The sequence below is a fragment of the Camponotus vicinus genome, unplaced genomic scaffold (assembly GCF_025532165.1).
Source record: "Camponotus vicinus isolate PSW18456_S1 unplaced genomic scaffold, iyCamVici1.0 SCAF_2, whole genome shotgun sequence".
Lineage (NCBI taxonomy): Eukaryota > Metazoa > Arthropoda > Insecta > Hymenoptera > Formicidae > Camponotus > Camponotus vicinus.
In genome coordinates, this window is record NW_028141956.1 from 6,996,733 (window position 1) to 7,016,514 (window position 19,782).

Below are 19,782 nucleotides of genomic sequence, written 5' to 3' on the forward strand. Positions count from 1 at the left end.
TTGCAGACATTATATTTCTATTCTTATTGACTATTAATATGATATTGATTTTTATACAAAAGCCATCGTAAAAATCTTATATAATTGCTTCATGTGAAAGAGAAAGAATACTGTTTCCGTATTTTAATATCTCATCACTTGTTCGCTAATAAAAGTGTATAATTGTAGAAGAGTTGCCTTCATAAAATTAATGGCGTTGTTATTTGGACCGTTAATATTATGCGCCTAGCTCCTAAAGTCGTAAATCCAGACAATAAACATTGTCCCGAGACAATGGTGTGAATTATCATGTATCTCGATATAACATGGTTCTGCTAGTGCATTATTACGAAAGCTTGCATTCTAGGATTCATCGTTTTCTTCTTACAAAATTCCTCGTGAATTGCCAAATCTGTTATTTTTCATTAACATAATGTGCAATCATCGCAAATATGCGAAATGACGAATATAAGACGTATATTCTACATAATTAATTTCATAACTTACCAAATTAATTCATCGATGAATAAAAAACTTTTGTGTTAGAATCTACTCTAGATTAATAGAATATTATATTCATCATTATAATCGCTTAACGTCACTATTATTATAAATAAGAAAAATTTATCATTGTATTTATACATTACTTGTAATTTTTTTATGCATTATATTTTTATTAGTTTATTTACTTTGAAATTTAAATGTATTTATATCTCAATTTTTCAGAAACAAAAAATTAATTAAAATTCCCAGAAGAGTTTTATCGAGTCATATATATATATTTTACTCACATCCACATAAAAGTTTATGATATCTTTTTATATATTTCTATAAAATATATTTGTGATTTGTATATAATTAGAGAAAATTATATTATAATGTTTATATATTTGTATTGAAAATAAAAAACAGATTAGTCAATGCTTCAAATAGACAAAACTAAAAAAATCACAAAATTAAAAATTGCAATTTATACAACAATTGATATTTTTTGCACTATTATTCTCGTGTATTTTTTCCATATCGAGATTGAGAATGTTTCTCATAAGCAATGAGGACAGTAGAAACAATTATTGCGAAAACCACATCTGGACTGTCGCTTGATGATCTCTCGTGGAGCAATCTAAACTGGCACAAGATTTGTCAAGGCTGTAAAGTTGGATAGTACATTTTGTGTGCATAAGAAATGAACCATTTCGACAAAGAAGAAAAAATTTCCTTCATACAAACATATATTCCTCCTGCACATATGCGCGCTAACAAACACATACACACACACATTCATATCATTATAAAAATATAAAAAATATAAAAATATAAAAATTGATTTTTTTATGCAAAATGCAGAATATGCAAAATCACAGAGGGAAATCATCACAGTTGTAAATTGTCGATCAAATTTATTCTTTTTTTAACGCAAACATTATATAATAACAAAAAATATATCAAAATTTATTATTTTTTTTTATATTACATATAATAAATAATAAACTTTTCATTTGTATGGCATGATTTTTATCACATATTTTCGTAGATCGTTATCATCAATCGTCTTGCAGATTTAGCAATCTTTCAAAAATATCATATGTAATTAAAAAAATAATTTGTGTATATGCAAAATGCATATGCATAGATAAAAAACTGGAATGGCCGATGCTTTAAATGGGCAACAATAATAAAATTAAAGATTACAATGTTACGCAAGAGACTAGCAGCTAAATTCGCACATCAGATTCGCGCGGTCGCTGAGGTCAACCTCTGCTAAATATCAAATGTACTGCTAATGTGAAATGCACGTTCTTTTCCGTATTACGTTTCACTACTATTTAATTTGCAATCGATTTAGCCAATAGAGATCTGATCTTTCGAAATTGGAATTTATTTATCAAAATTTGAAAATTTACATCTGCATAATTATTAGCTAGTAGTCTGCATAATTATTAGCTAAAGTCAAAACGAAATTGCTTCATGAAAATGAAGGAAAGCTATTGCACAATGTAAAATATTACTTAACAAGGAATAAACTGAAAAGACTTCTCCCTTTTCTCTTTTCACATATAGATATTTTTCTTACATAGCATAAATACATAGTATAATACATTTTCTTACATAGTATAATACACTGCTATAATACCTGTTTTTCTTATAATCTTAATTTCTGTAATAAATCAATTTATAGTGAAAACTATGCAGAGAAACTATCACAAAATTATTCATAGAAAAGTAACATCATAATTCACCCGTGTATGTAATGACCCGACAGATTGATGAGGTTTGTACCGCTAATGCTGCACTCGAAACAATAATTTCGCTAACGCGGCTTATAATCAATAACGGTAAATTATGCGAAAAAAAATGAAATAATACAATAATAAATATGCAAGTGTCACGCGAACTATCGGAATGTTCCCAGACTTATTGATTTCGAAGTTGCCGAGTATTCGAGTAATCCGATATATCACCATTCTGTTTCGGTCCAAAATACAGTCTTTTATACCTTTCGACACATTTTCCAAAATTTCTACCTTCACGCTCCATAAATCGTCATCGATTAAAGTACCGTCGCGACATGCTATCTATTAATTGAAAAAATAAATTTCGTCAATTAACTAATCGTAGTTTCTTCAACCTCCTATACCTTAACTCTTGCATTCTCTATCAGACCGTATATATATATATATCTATACGATCTATGTGAAAATAGACATTCCATCGGTCATCCTGTAAATAGTTCTAAGCGCTCGCTTGAGAAAAACAATAATCCCAAAATAATTTGACACACTATTGTGAGTTTATTTCAATTTCTTAACGATATAAATTATCGTAGGCAATATTTTTTGCATAAAAGAAAATCTTGTTCGCGCAGTTTTGTTAAAATGCGAGAGTTGTTTTATACGGGATAATTTTATGGATAATTTTACAGAGAGAGAGAAAGAGGAAGATTAATAAGATTTCATTCCCTTTAACAGTTTGTCAATAAGAATTATTATTAATAGTTTTGTTGCAACGTCTACATGTATCATGCAATTTATTTTGATATATCTTGATTTTATTAGTCTCTTTAATTTATTATTTACATTTAAATAAGATAATCAAAGCTTTTAACGGGTACTTAATCGGTTGCTCCCGCCAACAGCAGATATAAATTTTCTTAGCATTTAAATTGACTGCTTAAAAGGTTAATCCTTGCATACTTGGATTGTAATTTATGCACTGTAAATATCCCGTAAATAGACATTTTAATATTTAAAAGGCTAAGAATATTCTGCGATTGATCGAATGTCTATTAATTGGTAGCAATTAATTTCTCATTTTATTTAATTTGCTGTATTTTTACGTATCGATTTCTTATTAGAAATATTATACTAATAATAAAGTCATTTAGATGTTCGCGAAAAGATCTCAAGTCCAATCTGCTCATCATCTCGATTATCGAGATACATTCGGAAGAATCCAACTTAAGATGAGCTTATCCTAGACCTAGAAAAATAATTATATTAGCCTTGAGCTACATATGAGAACATACACACAAATACAAGTAGTGAACAAGCTACTGTCTTGATAGAAAAATTCCAATTCGAGAATAATAATATAATTAGAATATTTTGCTAAGCAAAGAGAGGACTAGGACTACTAGGACAAACTAGGACAAACTAGGACTACGGAATTCTACCATAATAAAGATTGGAGATCGAAAACTTGGAATTTATTTTTTCTTATTCATACAAGAAAATTGTCAAGGAAAATTATTTATTATTATGTATAATTTAATATATCATATATTTTTGTAAATAAGTTTGGAATTAAAATTAATTTTTCGTACAATTTTTATGAAAATATTAGAAGTTAAATTTTCTGCTGTTTCTATTTAATCAATGATAATTAATAAATTTATGTACATATAATATTTATGTACATATAAGATATATTTTCTTCTACAATTAATAAATTTATGTACATATAATATTACATATAAGGTATATTTTATTCTGTAATCAGAAGATTTTTTTGAAGAAAAATATTTCATAAAAATACTTGATAAAAGTAATTGATACTGAACGATATTGCAGACTTATAAGAAATAACATTAAGAGTAAAAGTTAGAATCTCTTTTTTCTTATTTTACTGCATAACTGTTTTTTTTTCTTTACCGCACAACTGCTTATTTTACGGCGGCTTGGTTATCATGATTGATAGTCATGAAGTCTTAGCATGAAAACGAAACCAAAGGATCTAGAATGTTAATGCCAAGGTTGTTTGGTCCATTGTCAATCCGAGAAATGCCATTGCCAAGGGAGTCTAGTCATTATTCTAGTGATCTTATCAGCAGAACAGTTATAAGGAAACTACAATCGATTGGTTATTGGTATAGTATCTGATGTATGAAATGATATAACAATCATAAATGATTACTAAAAAAGTGATGCATGCAACAAAAATAATCGAGAGTGAAAAATACAACAAACGTCTAATATATATAATTCGTAATATTAAATGATATAATATTAAAATAAAATTATATTATTAATAAATAATTCAATAGATACGGTTTCTGAATATGTAGATTTAAAAAAAATTATAATAATTATATAATATAATTATAATTACTATATATGTATATATACATACATACATATATTTTTTTAAAGAGCATCGTCAATTATAAAAAATATATGATATTAATTAAAAAATATATTTTCCAACTGAATTATGATGGATAATTATCAGTAATTAGAATAATTAAACATTTATACTATATTACAGGCGGTTACATACAAATTGTCTTATGTTTCAACGAATAATTCATTAGATGTTAAGCATATGCTATTATTCATTTATTAGATGCTCATATGATCCAGCTTATATAAAGCACAGATATTTGCAAAATTACCTGGAAAATTCTTATTTGCAATTGTTCACAAATCATTTATTAATGTCAGATCATAGATTATTTATTTATCAATTTGAATACATAAAAGATCGTGTACACTATATAATATTAGTGATTATAATATAAAAAGAATATACACATACAATAATCAAAGTAATCAAGAATTTAAAAAATTTAATACAATAAATCTTGGTGCTGCTAAAGAAACTAAAATTAACATTTTAATCATTGTAATATAGAAGATTATTATCAATATCCACATATTGTATTAAACAATAAAATATGTGAAAATTACAGCAATCAGGTTTTTCTGCATGAAATTGTTTTATTTATAATAAAAAGGATTAAATAAATTTTTTTCTATTTTTTGTAGTTAAAATTTGCTATCACACAGTTTAATATAATATTAATTGATCGCTTAAATATATGTAATGCACCTCTCTCTCTCTGTATTACAATTAGGACCTATATAAAATCAGAAACAACTGAAATTAATAAGTTTGTTACTAACATTAAATTCTTAATAAGTAAATTTAAATAGCAAATTATTAAATGTTATATATTATTTAATTGTAAAATGTTATAAACATATATTATTTAATTTCAGTACAAATTTGGATTAGTAAATTAATCATTTAAAAATCACTTAATGATCCTATAGGTTTATCTGAATTTATTTAAAAAATTAAATTTTTCTTGATTTTATATAATCAAAATGATATAATTTATTATTATTTTTTGCTTTCAAATTATTACATTTCGAGGAAAATTTGCATGTGATTTTAATAAAACAAAAAATTAAAACGCCACATTATTCGAAGTAATTAAATCTTATATTGATTTATTAATTCAAAAGAAAAATTCTTAATTTATTAAGGTTAATTAAATTTATTCTTTCAAAAAATTAAAACATTTGTCAGACATAAAGTAACAATACTAAATTAAATTACACAAATAGTTTTCTAATCAAAATAAAATAATTTGTCTTTTTAATAAATTAAATTTTATTTGTATTGATAATCTACTTTTATCCATATTAATTTAAAATACAAGATACAGAACATTCAATAAATAATTTTTAATAAATATTATAAAATAATCTATGAAATGTATAAAATGTAATAATGTATTAAATATTTCGGAGCAGCAGTAAATTAATTCTTATACATAATATCTGATTTTTACAGCATATAATGTATTATTATTTAGTTAAATGTATTTCTTTACATTAAATTTTTTTTAATTATCTAAATACAATTTTTCGATCGGTTTGAGATTGCGAAATAAGATAAAAATTGTAAGATTGACTAAAATAAAATAAAAATATTAAAATACCAAAAAATACCAAAAAATAACCGCTAAGTTAACAATTAATTTGAAATTCAAAAAACAAAATATCACAATATGAATTTATTTTGTGTTGCATTAAATATATTGTGGCAGTGAATATAATTACTTTTCATAGTGTTTAACATATATTTTCTTACGCTATATAAACATGTATTTTTTTAGGACATTCTAATTATTATATAAATGATATAAATGGCTTTTTAATTAAAATTAAAATTTTATACAATAGTTATTTTATTAAATTAATACTTTTGCACAGATTTTTTTCGATTATAAAGTATATATGTAACACTTTCTTTTATTAATAATTATATATATTATTTTTTATTCTTGCCGTAATTTTTTCTGTGTATGATCATTATTTTCACAGAAATTAAAATAATTATTTCATAGTTTTTACAACATTATTTTTTATTATTTTTATTTTAATTAAAATAATATTGTTCTACAAAATAATTTTCTTATAATAGACGCGTGGACTTGGATTTTTTATCTTTTTATATCTAACTCGATTTTCGCAAAGTATTTAAAACAATTACATTTCACATATTAATTAAGTTAAAGAAAAATGAAGAAAAAATCTTAAGCACGCGAATAAAAATTAATTAAAATTTATGCACACGGATGCGTGCAGATGCATGTCACATGTTGCATAAGGAAAACAAACGATTAATAACGGTATTTATTCGCGAGATTTTTTAATCATTAATTCATTGTTCCATAGATCGTAAATCTTTCAATACGGGGAACTATATTATTTCCATGTATGCTTACATACTTATTATAAGATTTTAAATAATTCTCAAGTATCAATAATTATTGTAAGGAACAATTCTTGCTGTAAAAATATTAGAAAAGGTCAAGAAAATAACAAGCTGCAGCGAAAAAAAATGAGAAATTATTAAATACTTTTTTACATAGATACAAAGGATTTAGAAATCAATGAGGAAAATACATTTTTCATTAACGATAGTCTATAATTGACAACAACGGTATATGTTATTAAGTTGTTTAGTTAAGAATGACAAATGATATATCGCTATAAATATAGCATTATTATAAAATTACAGGAGGAAATAATGTTCGGTAAAATTATGTAGAGTAATTTTATAATTGAAAAAATTCTAAAAAAACTTGTATACATAGAGAAGTTAAAAACTCTAAAGACAATCATGTTTTTTTTTATAATAAAATCATATTTTTATTATAACAATTAGATTCTAAAACTTTCACGCTTTTCAGATAATAGTTAATATTTATTACTTAGTATCTCTTGCTAAGAATAATAATTTTCTCATTATATTCTTTTTAATATTTGCTTCCTTAAAGTTTCGTTAATAGAAGATAAAGGGATAATATAACATCAGTAAAAAAAACCAATTAAATCAACATCTCGAAAAATGTTGTATTTTTAAGCTATTTTATACATAATATACATGTTTCGCGCGAGAGTTCTTTTGTCAAACAAATCTGTATGAGAATGTAAAAATGTAATGAAGCGATAATAGATTACATAAATAAAGCCAGTTTAATGGTAACATAACGTACACAGCATAAATCGCGTTATTCTCTATAAAATCTGTTTATTTTTCCTCGCCTTTCATTTCTATCTCGTTTCCGTTTTTATTTGCTTGGATATTATACAATATATGACTTAAAAACAATATCGATATATATTCTGTCTCATAAATTATATTTTAAATTAAACTTTCATTTGAATTTAAAGCATTAATTTTACACGCATTTTGCCATTGTGTACCCCTTTTGCATGTTCTTTTTTTCTCCTCCTTTATTACATCGCTTTTACTAAAAACCACAAGTTTTGACAGTTTCAATATGCCTTCTATTCTTAAAAAGTGACAGATATCACATCATAAAAATTGTAATGTGTCTAAATATTAGCTCAATAAAAATATCGATTGTTTTCGTTACATTCAAGAAAAGTAGGACGTTTCATGAATATACAAACATTATGCATATCTATTATGTATTAACAATTCATAAAAAATTTCTCGCAGTTTCGCTGTTTTTTAACAATTAATAGGAATTAGTTTTATTGTATACAACGGATAGACTAGACCATTGAGACACTTTCTTGCAAAAGTTGTTTCGAAAATCATTTCCACCATTGTTTGATAATTATAAGCGTTTTAACATTTTTTCTGATTGTAACATCTCTTTAATTATTTTGTGTTTTAGTAATCACACCGCAGTTCCCGTTTGGCGATTACTTCATCGAGATTTAATAGCAGAGTAGAAAACTACAAAATATTCTTTTTATTCATATACAAGTTTCGAAACTTGTCATTTATTTTAAAACTTATTATTTAAAAAGAAATTTACAATTTATGATAAAGTTTATAACTTGAACATGGAACAAAGTAGCAGAATTAAATTTCTTTATATATATATATAATAGAATTATATTTAAAATATATATAATGCACATTAAAACATTTAATAATAAGTCAAATATATAAGATAATAAAAGAAACCAAACGGGCTAAAGGAATGTATAAACTAAAATTGAACAGTCTAAACAATAAATATCTAATGATCACAAAACTAATATATATGTGATGTAGACAATGTAAGTCACTTTCTGCTTTTGCTTTTTCTAATCGCATATATGCACTTAAACAATAGTGCCTATGTAGATTTAAACATAAAATTTTTATTAAAAACCCATTATCTTTGGCTACTTTGGGTATGTTTATTTAAATAATTATAATAATATATATTGTACAGAGCTTGAGTTAGAGTACAAGATGAATGCGTAACGCATAATTTTGCTTTACATCATGTGTTGTCCATTTGGAGGAGCATATTGCGATTGTTGGTTTACAGACGGTCCTGTAGGCCCAGGTGGACCATAGGGCCCTGGTGCTGGGCCACTCTGAGATGGATATCTGCTATATAACATTAAATTTTCATTTCTTGTATACAAAAATTAAGAGAAAACGTTTTTTTTATAACGTTTAATGTTATTAATAAAATCTAATTTATCTATTGTAATCTATGTGTAAGAAGTGTTATGATTTGACAATATTCTGTTTTTTATGGCTACATTTTATTACAGTGAATTTTGTGCAACATAAAAGAAAAATAACTTAAGCTTACCCTTGTGGTTGATAAGAAAGGCTAGTTTGATCGGGCGGTGGCAGAGATGGCCCCTGTGGATGTCCAGGAGGATGTTGATGAGGTCCCGATTGAACGTGAAAATGTTGTGGCAAAGTCATGCTTGGTATACTGGTAGGACCCATATACTCGTTGTTCGGCAAACTCGTGTTATACGGCCCCACCGGACCTGAACCGGCGGGGAATGGAGAAGGCGGCATACCGTTAAACATCTATTGAAAGATATATGTTATGTCAAGATGTGTATTACTGTCAAGATACATTGTATCATTAATATCGTTATTTTAAGTTATGAACTCACATGTGGTGGTGGTGGTCCCGGATTGTGGAATGAATAAGGATTTATATGTGGTTGCATTTTGGGCAAAGTATAACCAGACGGCGTTGGAGGAGCGGGTTCCCTCATCAAGGTATGATACAAATTAAGAGCGTCGACCAAATCAGAACTTAATTGAGTGAGCTGCGCATGCCGCCTATCTACCTTCTCCAAAGCTGCGTCGATCAGAGGCCCCATTGCAGTAACTTGTTCTGCAAAGTGCAATCAACAGAAATATAATAGAAAATATTTATATCATTCTTTAATTTGATGTTTTTACTAAGATTTATAGTTACCTTCTAAATCAAGCATTTCCTGAGGATCGGATGTATCACATTGCGGGTCAGCTTCGTGAAACAAATGTAATAATCTATCCATTTTCTTTTCATCTATTTCAACTTCTACCACTTCTGGCTCGCGTTTTACCATTTTTACTTCTACTTCTTCCGCAAATTGCACTAACTTCTTATTACTATGTTCTAATTCTGCACATAAATACATTCATAGATTGTTTTAATCACAGACAATAAATAAGTTAAACATTTAATCTTAGAAAATACAGTAAAAAAAATTAATTAAATTATATATCTTAGCATATATCTTACTAGTAAATTCTTCTGGTTCAACAGATAAATCAGCAGTAACAAAATTAGAAGGAAAGAGCCCTTCGCCTCTTTGATTGCTACCCTTCCACCAATTTGGATCTGAATCGTCCAAAATATTAACTAAAAAATTGAATTCATAGTTGACAGAAATTTCATCTGTTATCATGCATTGTAATTTTTGATACATACTTATTTCTCCTGCTAAAAATGTCAGTTCGTTATCTTCTGCAGCTTCAAAATCATACAAAGCGCGTACTTTTCTACCTTCCGAAGTACTTGTAGATGCAAGCACGGAATTCACACTTGGATATAAACTAGTACTCTTTTTAGAAGCTGGCGAGCTATGCAATGACGCGCTTTGAGTATGCTTTACGAGTAGTGCTTTATTTTCTTGTAATGAAAGTTGTATTGCTATTTAACAGAAAATATCAACTATATAATAAATGTCTGTGTACATATATATATATATATGTGTGTGTGTGTATGTATGTATGTGTGTATATATGTGTGTGTATGTGTGTGTATAAAATCATCATAGGAATAAAGTTGAAACTTTTATTTTTTATTAGTTGTAAAGAAAGTAATATTAAATTATATATTACCTTTCGCAATATCTGCTTCTTCTTGTGAATTTGTTACTACATTAGGATCTCTGCTCAGAGCACTAGCACGTTTTGGCTAAAAAAAATATTTTACACAAACAGGATAAAGTTTAGAAATATCAAAATAATAATAAATCATGTTTCTATAATCAAAATTTATTTAAAATGGCTTGTAAAATAACTACAAGATATGATACAAGAATTCAGAAGAAAAACATGCAGTATCAATAACTGATAGCTTATCTGACATTTAAATAATACAGTTCTGTCTGAACTAGCAATTCAATACTTAACTTTACACTAAATGATTTGATTGCAGTAAATGATTTACATCTCTATAATCAATGAAATAAATGTAATAACATTATTGCAGCAGAGTAACTTACTGTATCTGAGACAGAAGAAAAGTCATGGCCTTCACTTTTGAGTTTATTGTATAAACTTGGTATCAGATTCAATTGTGGATCTGTTTTAAAATCTCCTTCTACCCATTTCTTCAAAAGCGCTTTGATTTTCTCTACTATTTTTGGTTGAGGATGATTAATGAGTTTTCTCAAATCATTTTCAAAATCTCTGGACGCAATTTCCAAGTGAAAAATCTTTCCACAATTACTGGCGCAAGCATCTAATAACTAAATGAAAAGTGAGTAATCAGAATTTTGACAGAATATTAAGAAATTAAGTTTTTTGGAGAAAGGACAATATACTAACTGTTATAGCTTGCATGACGACATGTGGATCTTGACAGTATAATCTCTTAACAATGGAACGTAAACATTCCTTAGCATTCTGACTGGAGGTGCCTACTTTGTCACAGATATCCATTATCTTTCCCCATTCTTCTGTTACATTGTTCTCATTAGTTGCTTTTTCTGAGGCCATACAAACAACAGTAAGCATAAAAAAATGTCACAGGTATTCAAAGATACATAATTAAAGAATAGCTTCGAGTCTTTCTTAACAAAATTATATTCACAACACGCATACAAAGATAAAAAAATAATCGGAACATACATTATAATTAAAACAAACGATATAATAGCATATTATGATAGCTAATCGAAACGTCAAGTAACAAATTATCATCAAACATTGTCGAAATCATCATTATCTCATTTCGTGCATGAAATCGTCCGCGTAAAGAATGCGAAGTGCAAAGTGCTGGACAATGCTAGCGAGTTAGCGTTAAAAATCCAACATAACTGAGGAGGTCAAATGTCAACAACCGCTTAATGCGTTTAATGCGGACGCTTGCAGAGAGCTTATTCTTTGTAGACTAGGAAGGACGGGCCCGATGATTTCAGACTCGCAATATCTAAACCAGAGCGACGAGAACGATCCGCTCTCGCGCGACATTCGTGATTCATACCAGATGAAAAGCGAGCCGTCACAGCATTACTCACCGACGTCAGCGTCGAAAGGCGAGGAAGTCGGGAAGAGACCCATCCTTGCGGCTCCTTTCGATCTAACGACAAGATTACGCTCTTCGCACACTCAGCACACTGTCACAGACTCGTGCTGCGCATTCAGCTGCTATTTACTCACAAATACGGCCGACCGACCGACTGATAATATCTCTCTGTATCGCATCGGCGGACATCTTTGCTCTCGGATCTGCCAAAACCCTCGATACCTATCGAAACTCGAGCGTCGAGCGCGATGACGTTGATTCGTGAATACGGCTTTGCTTTGCTCGAGAATATCTATTAGCTGTTGAAACTGCAATGGATTTGTTATATTTAGGAAGGCATGACGCTTTATTTGAGAGTGACTGTAAATTTAATGGAGATTATTTGGTATGCTAATGGGTCAACAAAAATATGAATCGATATATCGAATGACGTAGCAACGCAATATAGCAACGAGATTCGATATGTCAGAATGAAGAAACCACTCATGAAACAGCCAATCGGATTTCTTTGTCCTTTACTTAATTGTCGAGAGGGCGCACATTGAGCTTCCAGCTGACTTTGGTGAAACTTTGTGGTCTTGTTTTTCGTTCGATGTTATTATATCTTAATTACATGTCCTCGAATCTTATCTGCAAATATTATCATTGATACTGATATAAAAAATCAATATCTAAAATCGATATACAAGGTATCTATAACTTGCTAAATTTAAGTATTAAATATTTTAACGGATATAGAGAGAATCGAAGATTACTTAAATATGATTTTATGTACAAATTAGAAAAGACAATTATATATGATAAAATATAATAACAAAATTTAATAATAAGAACAAAGGAACTATTCTTTCTTATTTTCGAACTATTAAGAATTTTTATTTGCCTAATAATAATTTTTCTAATATTTGATATATTTCTGGTATCTTTAACATTAGGATTAATGTTTGCAATATGTTATGAATTACAAAGCTAAGAAAAGCTGAATTTTAAATATGCAAATGTATTATGTGTTACAGTAAATTTTTCATCACATTTAAAACGAAAAATTCTGGATTTAAAAGTTCTATATAATAAAAATCCTAATAATGAAAACAAAAATTATCATTATAGTAACTTCTGGTCTTTTTATGACAGAAGTAACTTGGCAATTGTATCAATTATACAGACGTTCTCAAAGGAAAGCTATTAATATTTCTAATGGAAAACATCTATGCAAAGATACTGAAGATAGTGCAAAAATCTTTGAAGTCATGTTTTTCTCAAAAGATTCTTCTTTGTGTCGACCACATCTGGAACGCCAAGAATTTTGTAAAGAGGCAAATTGTGCAGTAAAATACTTCAGGTAACTTTTCCAATATAAAGTAAAGTAAATAAAATTATTTATAGTTTAATACAGGGTGACGAAATATACTTAACTACTATTTATAGGAGGCTTATAGATTATTTGAATTCTGCAACTGATACTTTGGACATATGTATGTATTTTCTTACAAGTTCAATCTTAGTAAAGACGATTATAGATGCTCACAAAAGAGGTGTCGTTGTTAGGATAGTATTGGATGAGTCTATGACACAGAATCATGGAAGCCAACTCATGAGCTTTCACATAGAAGGTTTGTAACAAATATTAAAATCATAAATTTTGTTAGAAATATAGAACTATATATAATACAAGATAATATTTCATCTAAAATCAAATAAGATAATCAAATAGATAATAATTTCTAAGTTAATATTGCTTTATTTGCAGGCATTAAGCCGGGATTTAAACAACTGGATGTCTTAATGCATCATAAATTTATCATTATTGATAATAATATTTTAATAACTGGCAGTACAAATTGGACTATGGCAGCATTTTTTGGAAATTTTGAAAATTTGATGGTAACAAATGAATCAAGACTAGTAAAGCCATTTATAAACGAATTCGAAAAAATATGGGCGATGGTTAATGCTACAGTCAATGTTACGGAAACTGATTCTAAAACACATATTTTAACATAACAGTTGATTTATTTATTTATTTCAAGATATTTATTTTTATATTTAAATTAAATTAAGTAGAAAGCATATTTTTTATTATTATATTATTATTTTATTATTACATCTTAAAGAATAGTTTCTCATACATATACATAAATATACACAACACATATGTATACACAACATATATGATATACACATATATGATATACACATATATGATATACACAACACACGCACACACACGTGTGTGTGTGTGTGTACATATATATAAAAGTATGTATGTATGAATGTATGTATGTATGTATGTATGTATGTATGTATGTATGTATGTATGAATGATGAGAATGTATATGTATGAGAATGTATATGCATATTACAAACACATATTTGCCTGTGATATATGACGCACAGTTCCAAAGTTATATGATTCTCATTAAGTTTATTTTATTAAGAAGATAATTTTATTATTTTAGTTTTTATAAGTGTAAAGGACTCCTGCAGTTTCTGCACGATTATTCTGACTGTTCAACATAATATGAAATTTTTAATCTTAAAGGAAATGATATTTTTGGATTTTGGATTGGACTGTTTACATGACTAAATAGCATAGATGGCATATTAAATATATAAATATATCTTTAACATATATATTTTTTAAATATTTTCAATTCTGTTTCTGTATACAAATTCCCACGAAATGACTACAAACATCAAACGCTAGTAAGAGCATATTCTCTAGTCCGATTAATTTTTGTGTTTTGGTAAATTAAATTTGATGCAACTACACGGCGTGGGTGCACTAAGGGAGTTGCCATGACGATTCTGACGTCATCATGATATTACGTGTATTAGAGATAGCCTTTGTTTTCTCACAAACGAAGTTGCGCTCTGTAATGCATATTGATTTTATTTAACCGAGAACAGACAGTCATGGTCTCTTCAGAGTTCATGGCCACATCTAAACAATAGCCCGGAAGTAATCGTGGGTATCTGATTACGGATACAATTTGATAGATGCTCAAAACACATAAAACATTGTTTTATATTGATACATACTGACATGTTACATTAGCGTGATGAAAAAAGAAAATAATAACAATTTGTAATCATTTTTATTTATATAAAACAAATATAATTTCTATATTCTTTTATTTATTATCAAATATAGATAAAGTATACAACTTTTAATTATATCTTACGTATTTTTTATTAGTAAGTTTTAATGTAAATTTTTGCTCTTTGTGATTTTATTATTTCTTCTGAATAATTGGAAAAATATGTATTGAGATGTGTTGATTAATATAAAATTAAAAAAAAATGGAATTAAATTTCTTCTTTCTGTTGATAACGAGAAAAATCAGAGCATGAAGAATCTTGAAGAGCTTGAGAATAAATAAATTTATTTAAAAGAAAATATTTTTTCTTATAAATGATCTAATAATAAAAAAGGATGCATATATTAAAATAATTCATTTTGGAAAATGACATTTAAGTTACTTAAAGATTCATGAATTATTTAACGAATGAATTTAATTAGAAAATGTATGCATATGTATTTTTTTTCTCTTTAGGCCATATCACTAATGAAATATTGTACACAATAGTATTTCATTAATAGTTATATAAGTAAATTTGTATAATCACATAAAATGCATGTAAATGCATGTAAAATGCATAAAATCAATTGATCCCGCATCATATAAAAAACGCAGCATCAATATCGCATTTTTAAATCAGTCATTTGATTGGTCAATTTCTCTATGATGCATATGCATGATACGGTTATGCAAATTCTTCTAAATATGCCCTTAGGATTGCAATCCAGTAGCGCCCTCTTATTAATCGATTGTGGATCAGTGGCAATCGCGAAAAGTAAAACTGCGATTTCTCGTAATCTCTAGTGCGATAAAAGATATAAATCAGTGTATAATTAGGAGACATTGAAAATATAAATGCGAACGCTCGTGTGAATGTGTAAATAGTGTGTCGTTGTGATGTAATCGCGGCGAGATCAATCGCGCGCGAGATGAATTGCGTTACGGAAATTCCCGCTCAAGTTGGAAATGTCCGATCACGCCTGAACGCGCTGTATTTGCGAGATCTTAGAAGTCTTCTTCGAGAATGCTGGCGGGATCCAATAGACTTCCAATATGATGTCAAGGTAAGAAATTTATTTTTTTTTTTTAGACAATATATATACACTTTGATGTTAAATGCAAAATATGTGAAGATTAAGAGCAGTTATTCTGTGTATATCTATTTTAGAATTGTGAATTTATCTAAGGATTCTATCTCGCGTGAAGTATTTATTAATATATTTCATAATACAGAAGAACGGTTTTAAACTGATTTCACAACGCGACCACAGAAAACGAAATTGTGTACGAATCGTGGAAACAGAGTTATATTGCCGGAGCATAATGTGCTTCCGGAAATTCTCTCAAGTAGGGAAATCAAATTACCGTAACCGCGGCGTGATCGTTATGTTCGCACACTCATTGTTGATGTCTCGTTTCAGAAATCTCGTAGAATCTAATATTAGTGTTTGCGCTTTGAGCGGAATTTGTTTGCGTATAAAGTGCTTCGAAATTGCCCTCGCGATTTATTCGGAGTCTTGTTTTTATTCACCTCCTCTTCTCTCTCCCCATAAATGATTTTAGCAGGTGAGTCAGACCACCAGAGGTTTCGGGAAAGGTGTAAACGCGTATCGAAACTCCTGCCAGATGTCGTAAAAGCCGCGACTCATTGCTTCTGAAAAGCTGTGATTTTCGTGTGAGCAGCTTACGATGTTTATAGTACGTTATACACGATGATTTCTTGCATTTGATGTATATTTATGAAATAGATGTTATATCGAATATTTTATCTATAGAATATGCAATATAATTTGATTCATTTTAAATATTTTTACTATAGATAGAGAAATTTTTGTTGTTTATCAAAGGGATATAAAAAAATTAACTTAATAAACTACAAATGATTACCGTAAAGTTCGTTTATTATATAAAAATCTTTTTTTATATAAAAATCTGATGTGTTACATTATGACAAGTAAAAATTAACATAAAATATAACTTTAGAAGTTAATTAAACCCAGAAAATTGACCTTTTCAATTACCTCTTCAATTATTATATCGTTTTGTACAATCTTCCACTGTTAAATAATATTATCGGCGTGTTACGTGACAACACACGCGAGTGTTTAATATTACATGTATTTCTGAGCCAAACTTTACATATGCGTGTTTATGTGAAATTAATCCTTTGACACAAGGGATGATCTTAAAGTACGTACAAGTATATATAAACACATATACTTGAACACGTGCGCGTGTGCAAGTTTAATTCTAACATATAGTCGGCCGTATTGATTACGTATTTTTAGATACACTGCAGCAACCGTGTCGTCATCAAATATTAATCCCCAGTCAGAAATAGATCCACGCCCCCGTCGGCTATATTTATTATTTCTAGAACGAACAGAAAAAGAAAGAAAGAAAGAGGGAATTATTAATTTTTTTTGGAGGGAAGGGACGCACGAAAAAAGAAAAATAAAAGCAACTAATTTAAGGACAAAGATTATTCTCGTTCTGTCACTTATTATTATGGTGAAATTTATATAATATTCTTTCTTCTCAAAATCCATATTTGTAACTTATATCAAACAAGAAAAAAGATAATACTTTGGAGTTATATACTTGTTCTATCAGAGTCATATAATCTTCCTATTAGATTATATTACATAAATTTTTCATAATTAATTTATAATAAAATAATGAAATTTTATTTTATAAAATTGCAAATATTATGAAATATTCATTTTTTACCATATATATATATATGTATTTAATTATCACTAAATATCATTTTTTTTAAATTAAATTCTTTGGTTAATTTAAACAGTTTTCTTTATTAAAATATTATGAAATATTATTTATCTTGCATTTCTCTTTCTCTGTCTCTCTTTCTCTCTGTATCTCTAATTTTTTAAGTATTATATATGATTGTAAGTAAATCTAAAATTAAAACTTTTGTTTGAAACTAAAAGAATATAACATTACTTTTTTTTTCGAAGCTATTTCGTGAAAGAATTTTATTTTCAATTGTTATCCGCTTGAAAATTATAGCTTGATTTTTTAAATACATAATTTAGATTAAAAAATTTGTAATAAAAGATTAATTGGACATAATTTGTTATCTAATCCTAAAATATCTTAATCTGTAAATATAAAATTGCATATACTTATAATCTACTCATATATAGTTTTATAATTAATGTTACACTATAACATAAATAATTACTGTTATTAGAATGGAATAGAGAGATTGAAGTTATATAAATGAGAGTACCGCAAATGGAAGCACATCTAATTCAAAATATTATCGATCAACTTTCTTCACACAAATGCAGCTTTTACGCTAAAGTTATCGACAAGCATGGAAATAGTGCAGATTATATTCTTAATTATTGGAAATTGTATATGTGTGTCTGTGCCGTCAATTCCGAGAATATCTCACGGAATGAGCATTCGTTCGGATTATTCTGGCGCTTTTGGATTTAAGATCGTTTCGAGAGATTAAGATTTACGATAAGGGTCGATACGCCGTGCGTTTTTATTAGCGCCAGTTAATTACGACGCGAATTAAGAAAACCAGTTCTTCTCTCCTCTACATTTGAGAGACAGGAGGTTTATTTGCGACATCTAATAAACGAGAGATGTCCCGCGCGCATCCTCATCCTCGTCCTTATCATCGCTGCGTTTTTATAGGTTGCATTCGCTCCGGGAAAGGCGCTTGAACCCAATGACGGGGCGAACGACCTTTAGTCCTGTCTTTCTCTTTCGCGAACTCCTTTCCCCTCTCTTGTATACACGTGAAAGCGGGGAGCGTTTTCTTTGACGTCAGAGGGCAATCATGCAACATCGTAAAGCGTACGCAGAACCCTATCGTCGAAATGCTCTGGGTGACTATCGTAAATCCGCACGCCTACACGGTCGGATAATTGTCCCGATCCCCTCAAAGATAAATGCGTCGAAAGAGATTAATGAAGTTCTATAAAAACGAATAGAGATTAAAGCGAATTAAAGAAATTTTATTCTTTTTTAGCTTAGATATCTTTTAATATCCATAATTAAAAGTTGCCTGTAAAATTTCTCGATCTCTATAATGTTTTACTTTTAATACATTATCACTATTTATATAGCTATTAATATAACTAATTAAAAAATTAATTAAAAGTAAATTCTTTACTTCCAAATATAGGAATAAGAATAAATAAATAGAAAAAAATTGAATGAATATAGAGCGATTTTGAAGATTGGGAGCGATTTTATCTATTTTTAGAAAATTATAATAAGATGTCTTAAAATAAGTTTAGGTTTTACTAAGAAAATTTCTAAGAAAAAGATTTCTTCTTTAGCAACACTCTTTGAAAATTCAGATATTTCTCTTGACAGGCAAATTTTTGGATCTAGCAGAATTAAGGCATTAATATGTCGCTTCAG

General features: G+C 28.2%; 3 protein-coding genes across 5 annotated transcripts in view; 2 read left to right on the plus strand and 1 right to left on the minus strand.

Moving 5' to 3' along the window:
- Positions 1-7,600: 7,600 nt before the first annotated feature.
- On the minus strand, positions 7,601-12,695 carry Stam (signal transducing adaptor molecule). 3 transcript variants are annotated; one of them, XM_083090623.1, is made up of 10 exons: positions 12,285-12,695; positions 11,593-11,753; positions 11,268-11,513; positions 10,882-10,957; positions 10,469-10,690; positions 10,280-10,378; positions 9,971-10,159; positions 9,660-9,886; positions 9,341-9,570; positions 7,601-9,132 (listed from the first exon to the last, which is right to left on the minus strand). In XM_083090623.1, the coding sequence occupies exons 1-10, from the start codon at positions 12,325-12,327 to the stop codon at positions 9,015-9,017; spliced, it is 1,611 nt and encodes a 536-aa protein (XP_082946749.1). In that variant the 5' UTR covers positions 12,328-12,695; the 3' UTR covers positions 7,601-9,014. The 3 variants fall into 3 exon arrangements, with proteins under 3 accessions (XP_082946749.1, XP_082946748.1, XP_082946747.1); XM_083090622.1 differs by having other exon boundaries at positions 7,601-9,129; positions 10,280-10,399; XM_083090621.1 differs by having other exon boundaries at positions 10,280-10,399.
- Positions 12,696-12,799: 104 nt separating this feature from the next.
- Positions 12,800-15,594, plus strand: Zuc (Mitochondrial cardiolipin hydrolase zuc). The gene is made up of 4 exons (XM_083090624.1): positions 12,800-12,981; positions 13,309-13,634; positions 13,721-13,905; positions 14,043-15,594. Exons 2-4 carry the CDS (start codon positions 13,378-13,380, stop codon positions 14,294-14,296), a joined length of 696 nt encoding a protein of 231 aa, XP_082946750.1. The 5' UTR covers positions 12,800-12,981; positions 13,309-13,377; the 3' UTR covers positions 14,297-15,594.
- A 332-nt stretch (positions 15,595-15,926) lies between these two features.
- Rh5 (Rhodopsin 5) overlaps positions 15,927-19,782 on the plus strand; it is a 233,643-nt gene continuing 229,787 nt past the window's right edge. The window contains exon 1 of the mRNA XM_083091377.1: positions 15,927-16,439. Coding sequence (XP_082947503.1) covers positions 16,429-16,439 — 11 coding nt within the window. The 5' untranslated portion in view covers positions 15,927-16,428. The remainder of the gene's footprint in view (positions 16,440-19,782) is intronic.

Coding starts and splice junctions, on each gene's coding strand:
- Stam (XM_083090621.1), bottom strand. CDS start 12,327: ATGGGTCTCTTCCCGACTTCCTCGCCTTTCGACGCTGACGTCG. Junction 10,400..10,468: donor ATTTTTAGCAGGAGAAATAA/GTATGTATCAAA, acceptor TCAATTTTTTAG/TTAATATTTTGGACGATTCA. Junction 10,160..10,279: donor TGAACCAGAAGAATTTACTA/GTAAGATATATG, acceptor ATTTATGTGCAG/AATTAGAACATAGTAATAAG.
- Zuc (XM_083090624.1), top strand. CDS start 13,378: ATGAAAACAAAAATTATCATTATAGTAACTTCTGGTCTTTTTATGACA. Junction 13,635..13,720: donor TGTGCAGTAAAATACTTCAG/GTAACTTTTCCA, acceptor TACTATTTATAG/GAGGCTTATAGATTATTTGA. Junction 13,906..14,042: donor CATGAGCTTTCACATAGAAG/GTTTGTAACAAA, acceptor CTTTATTTGCAG/GCATTAAGCCGGGATTTAAA.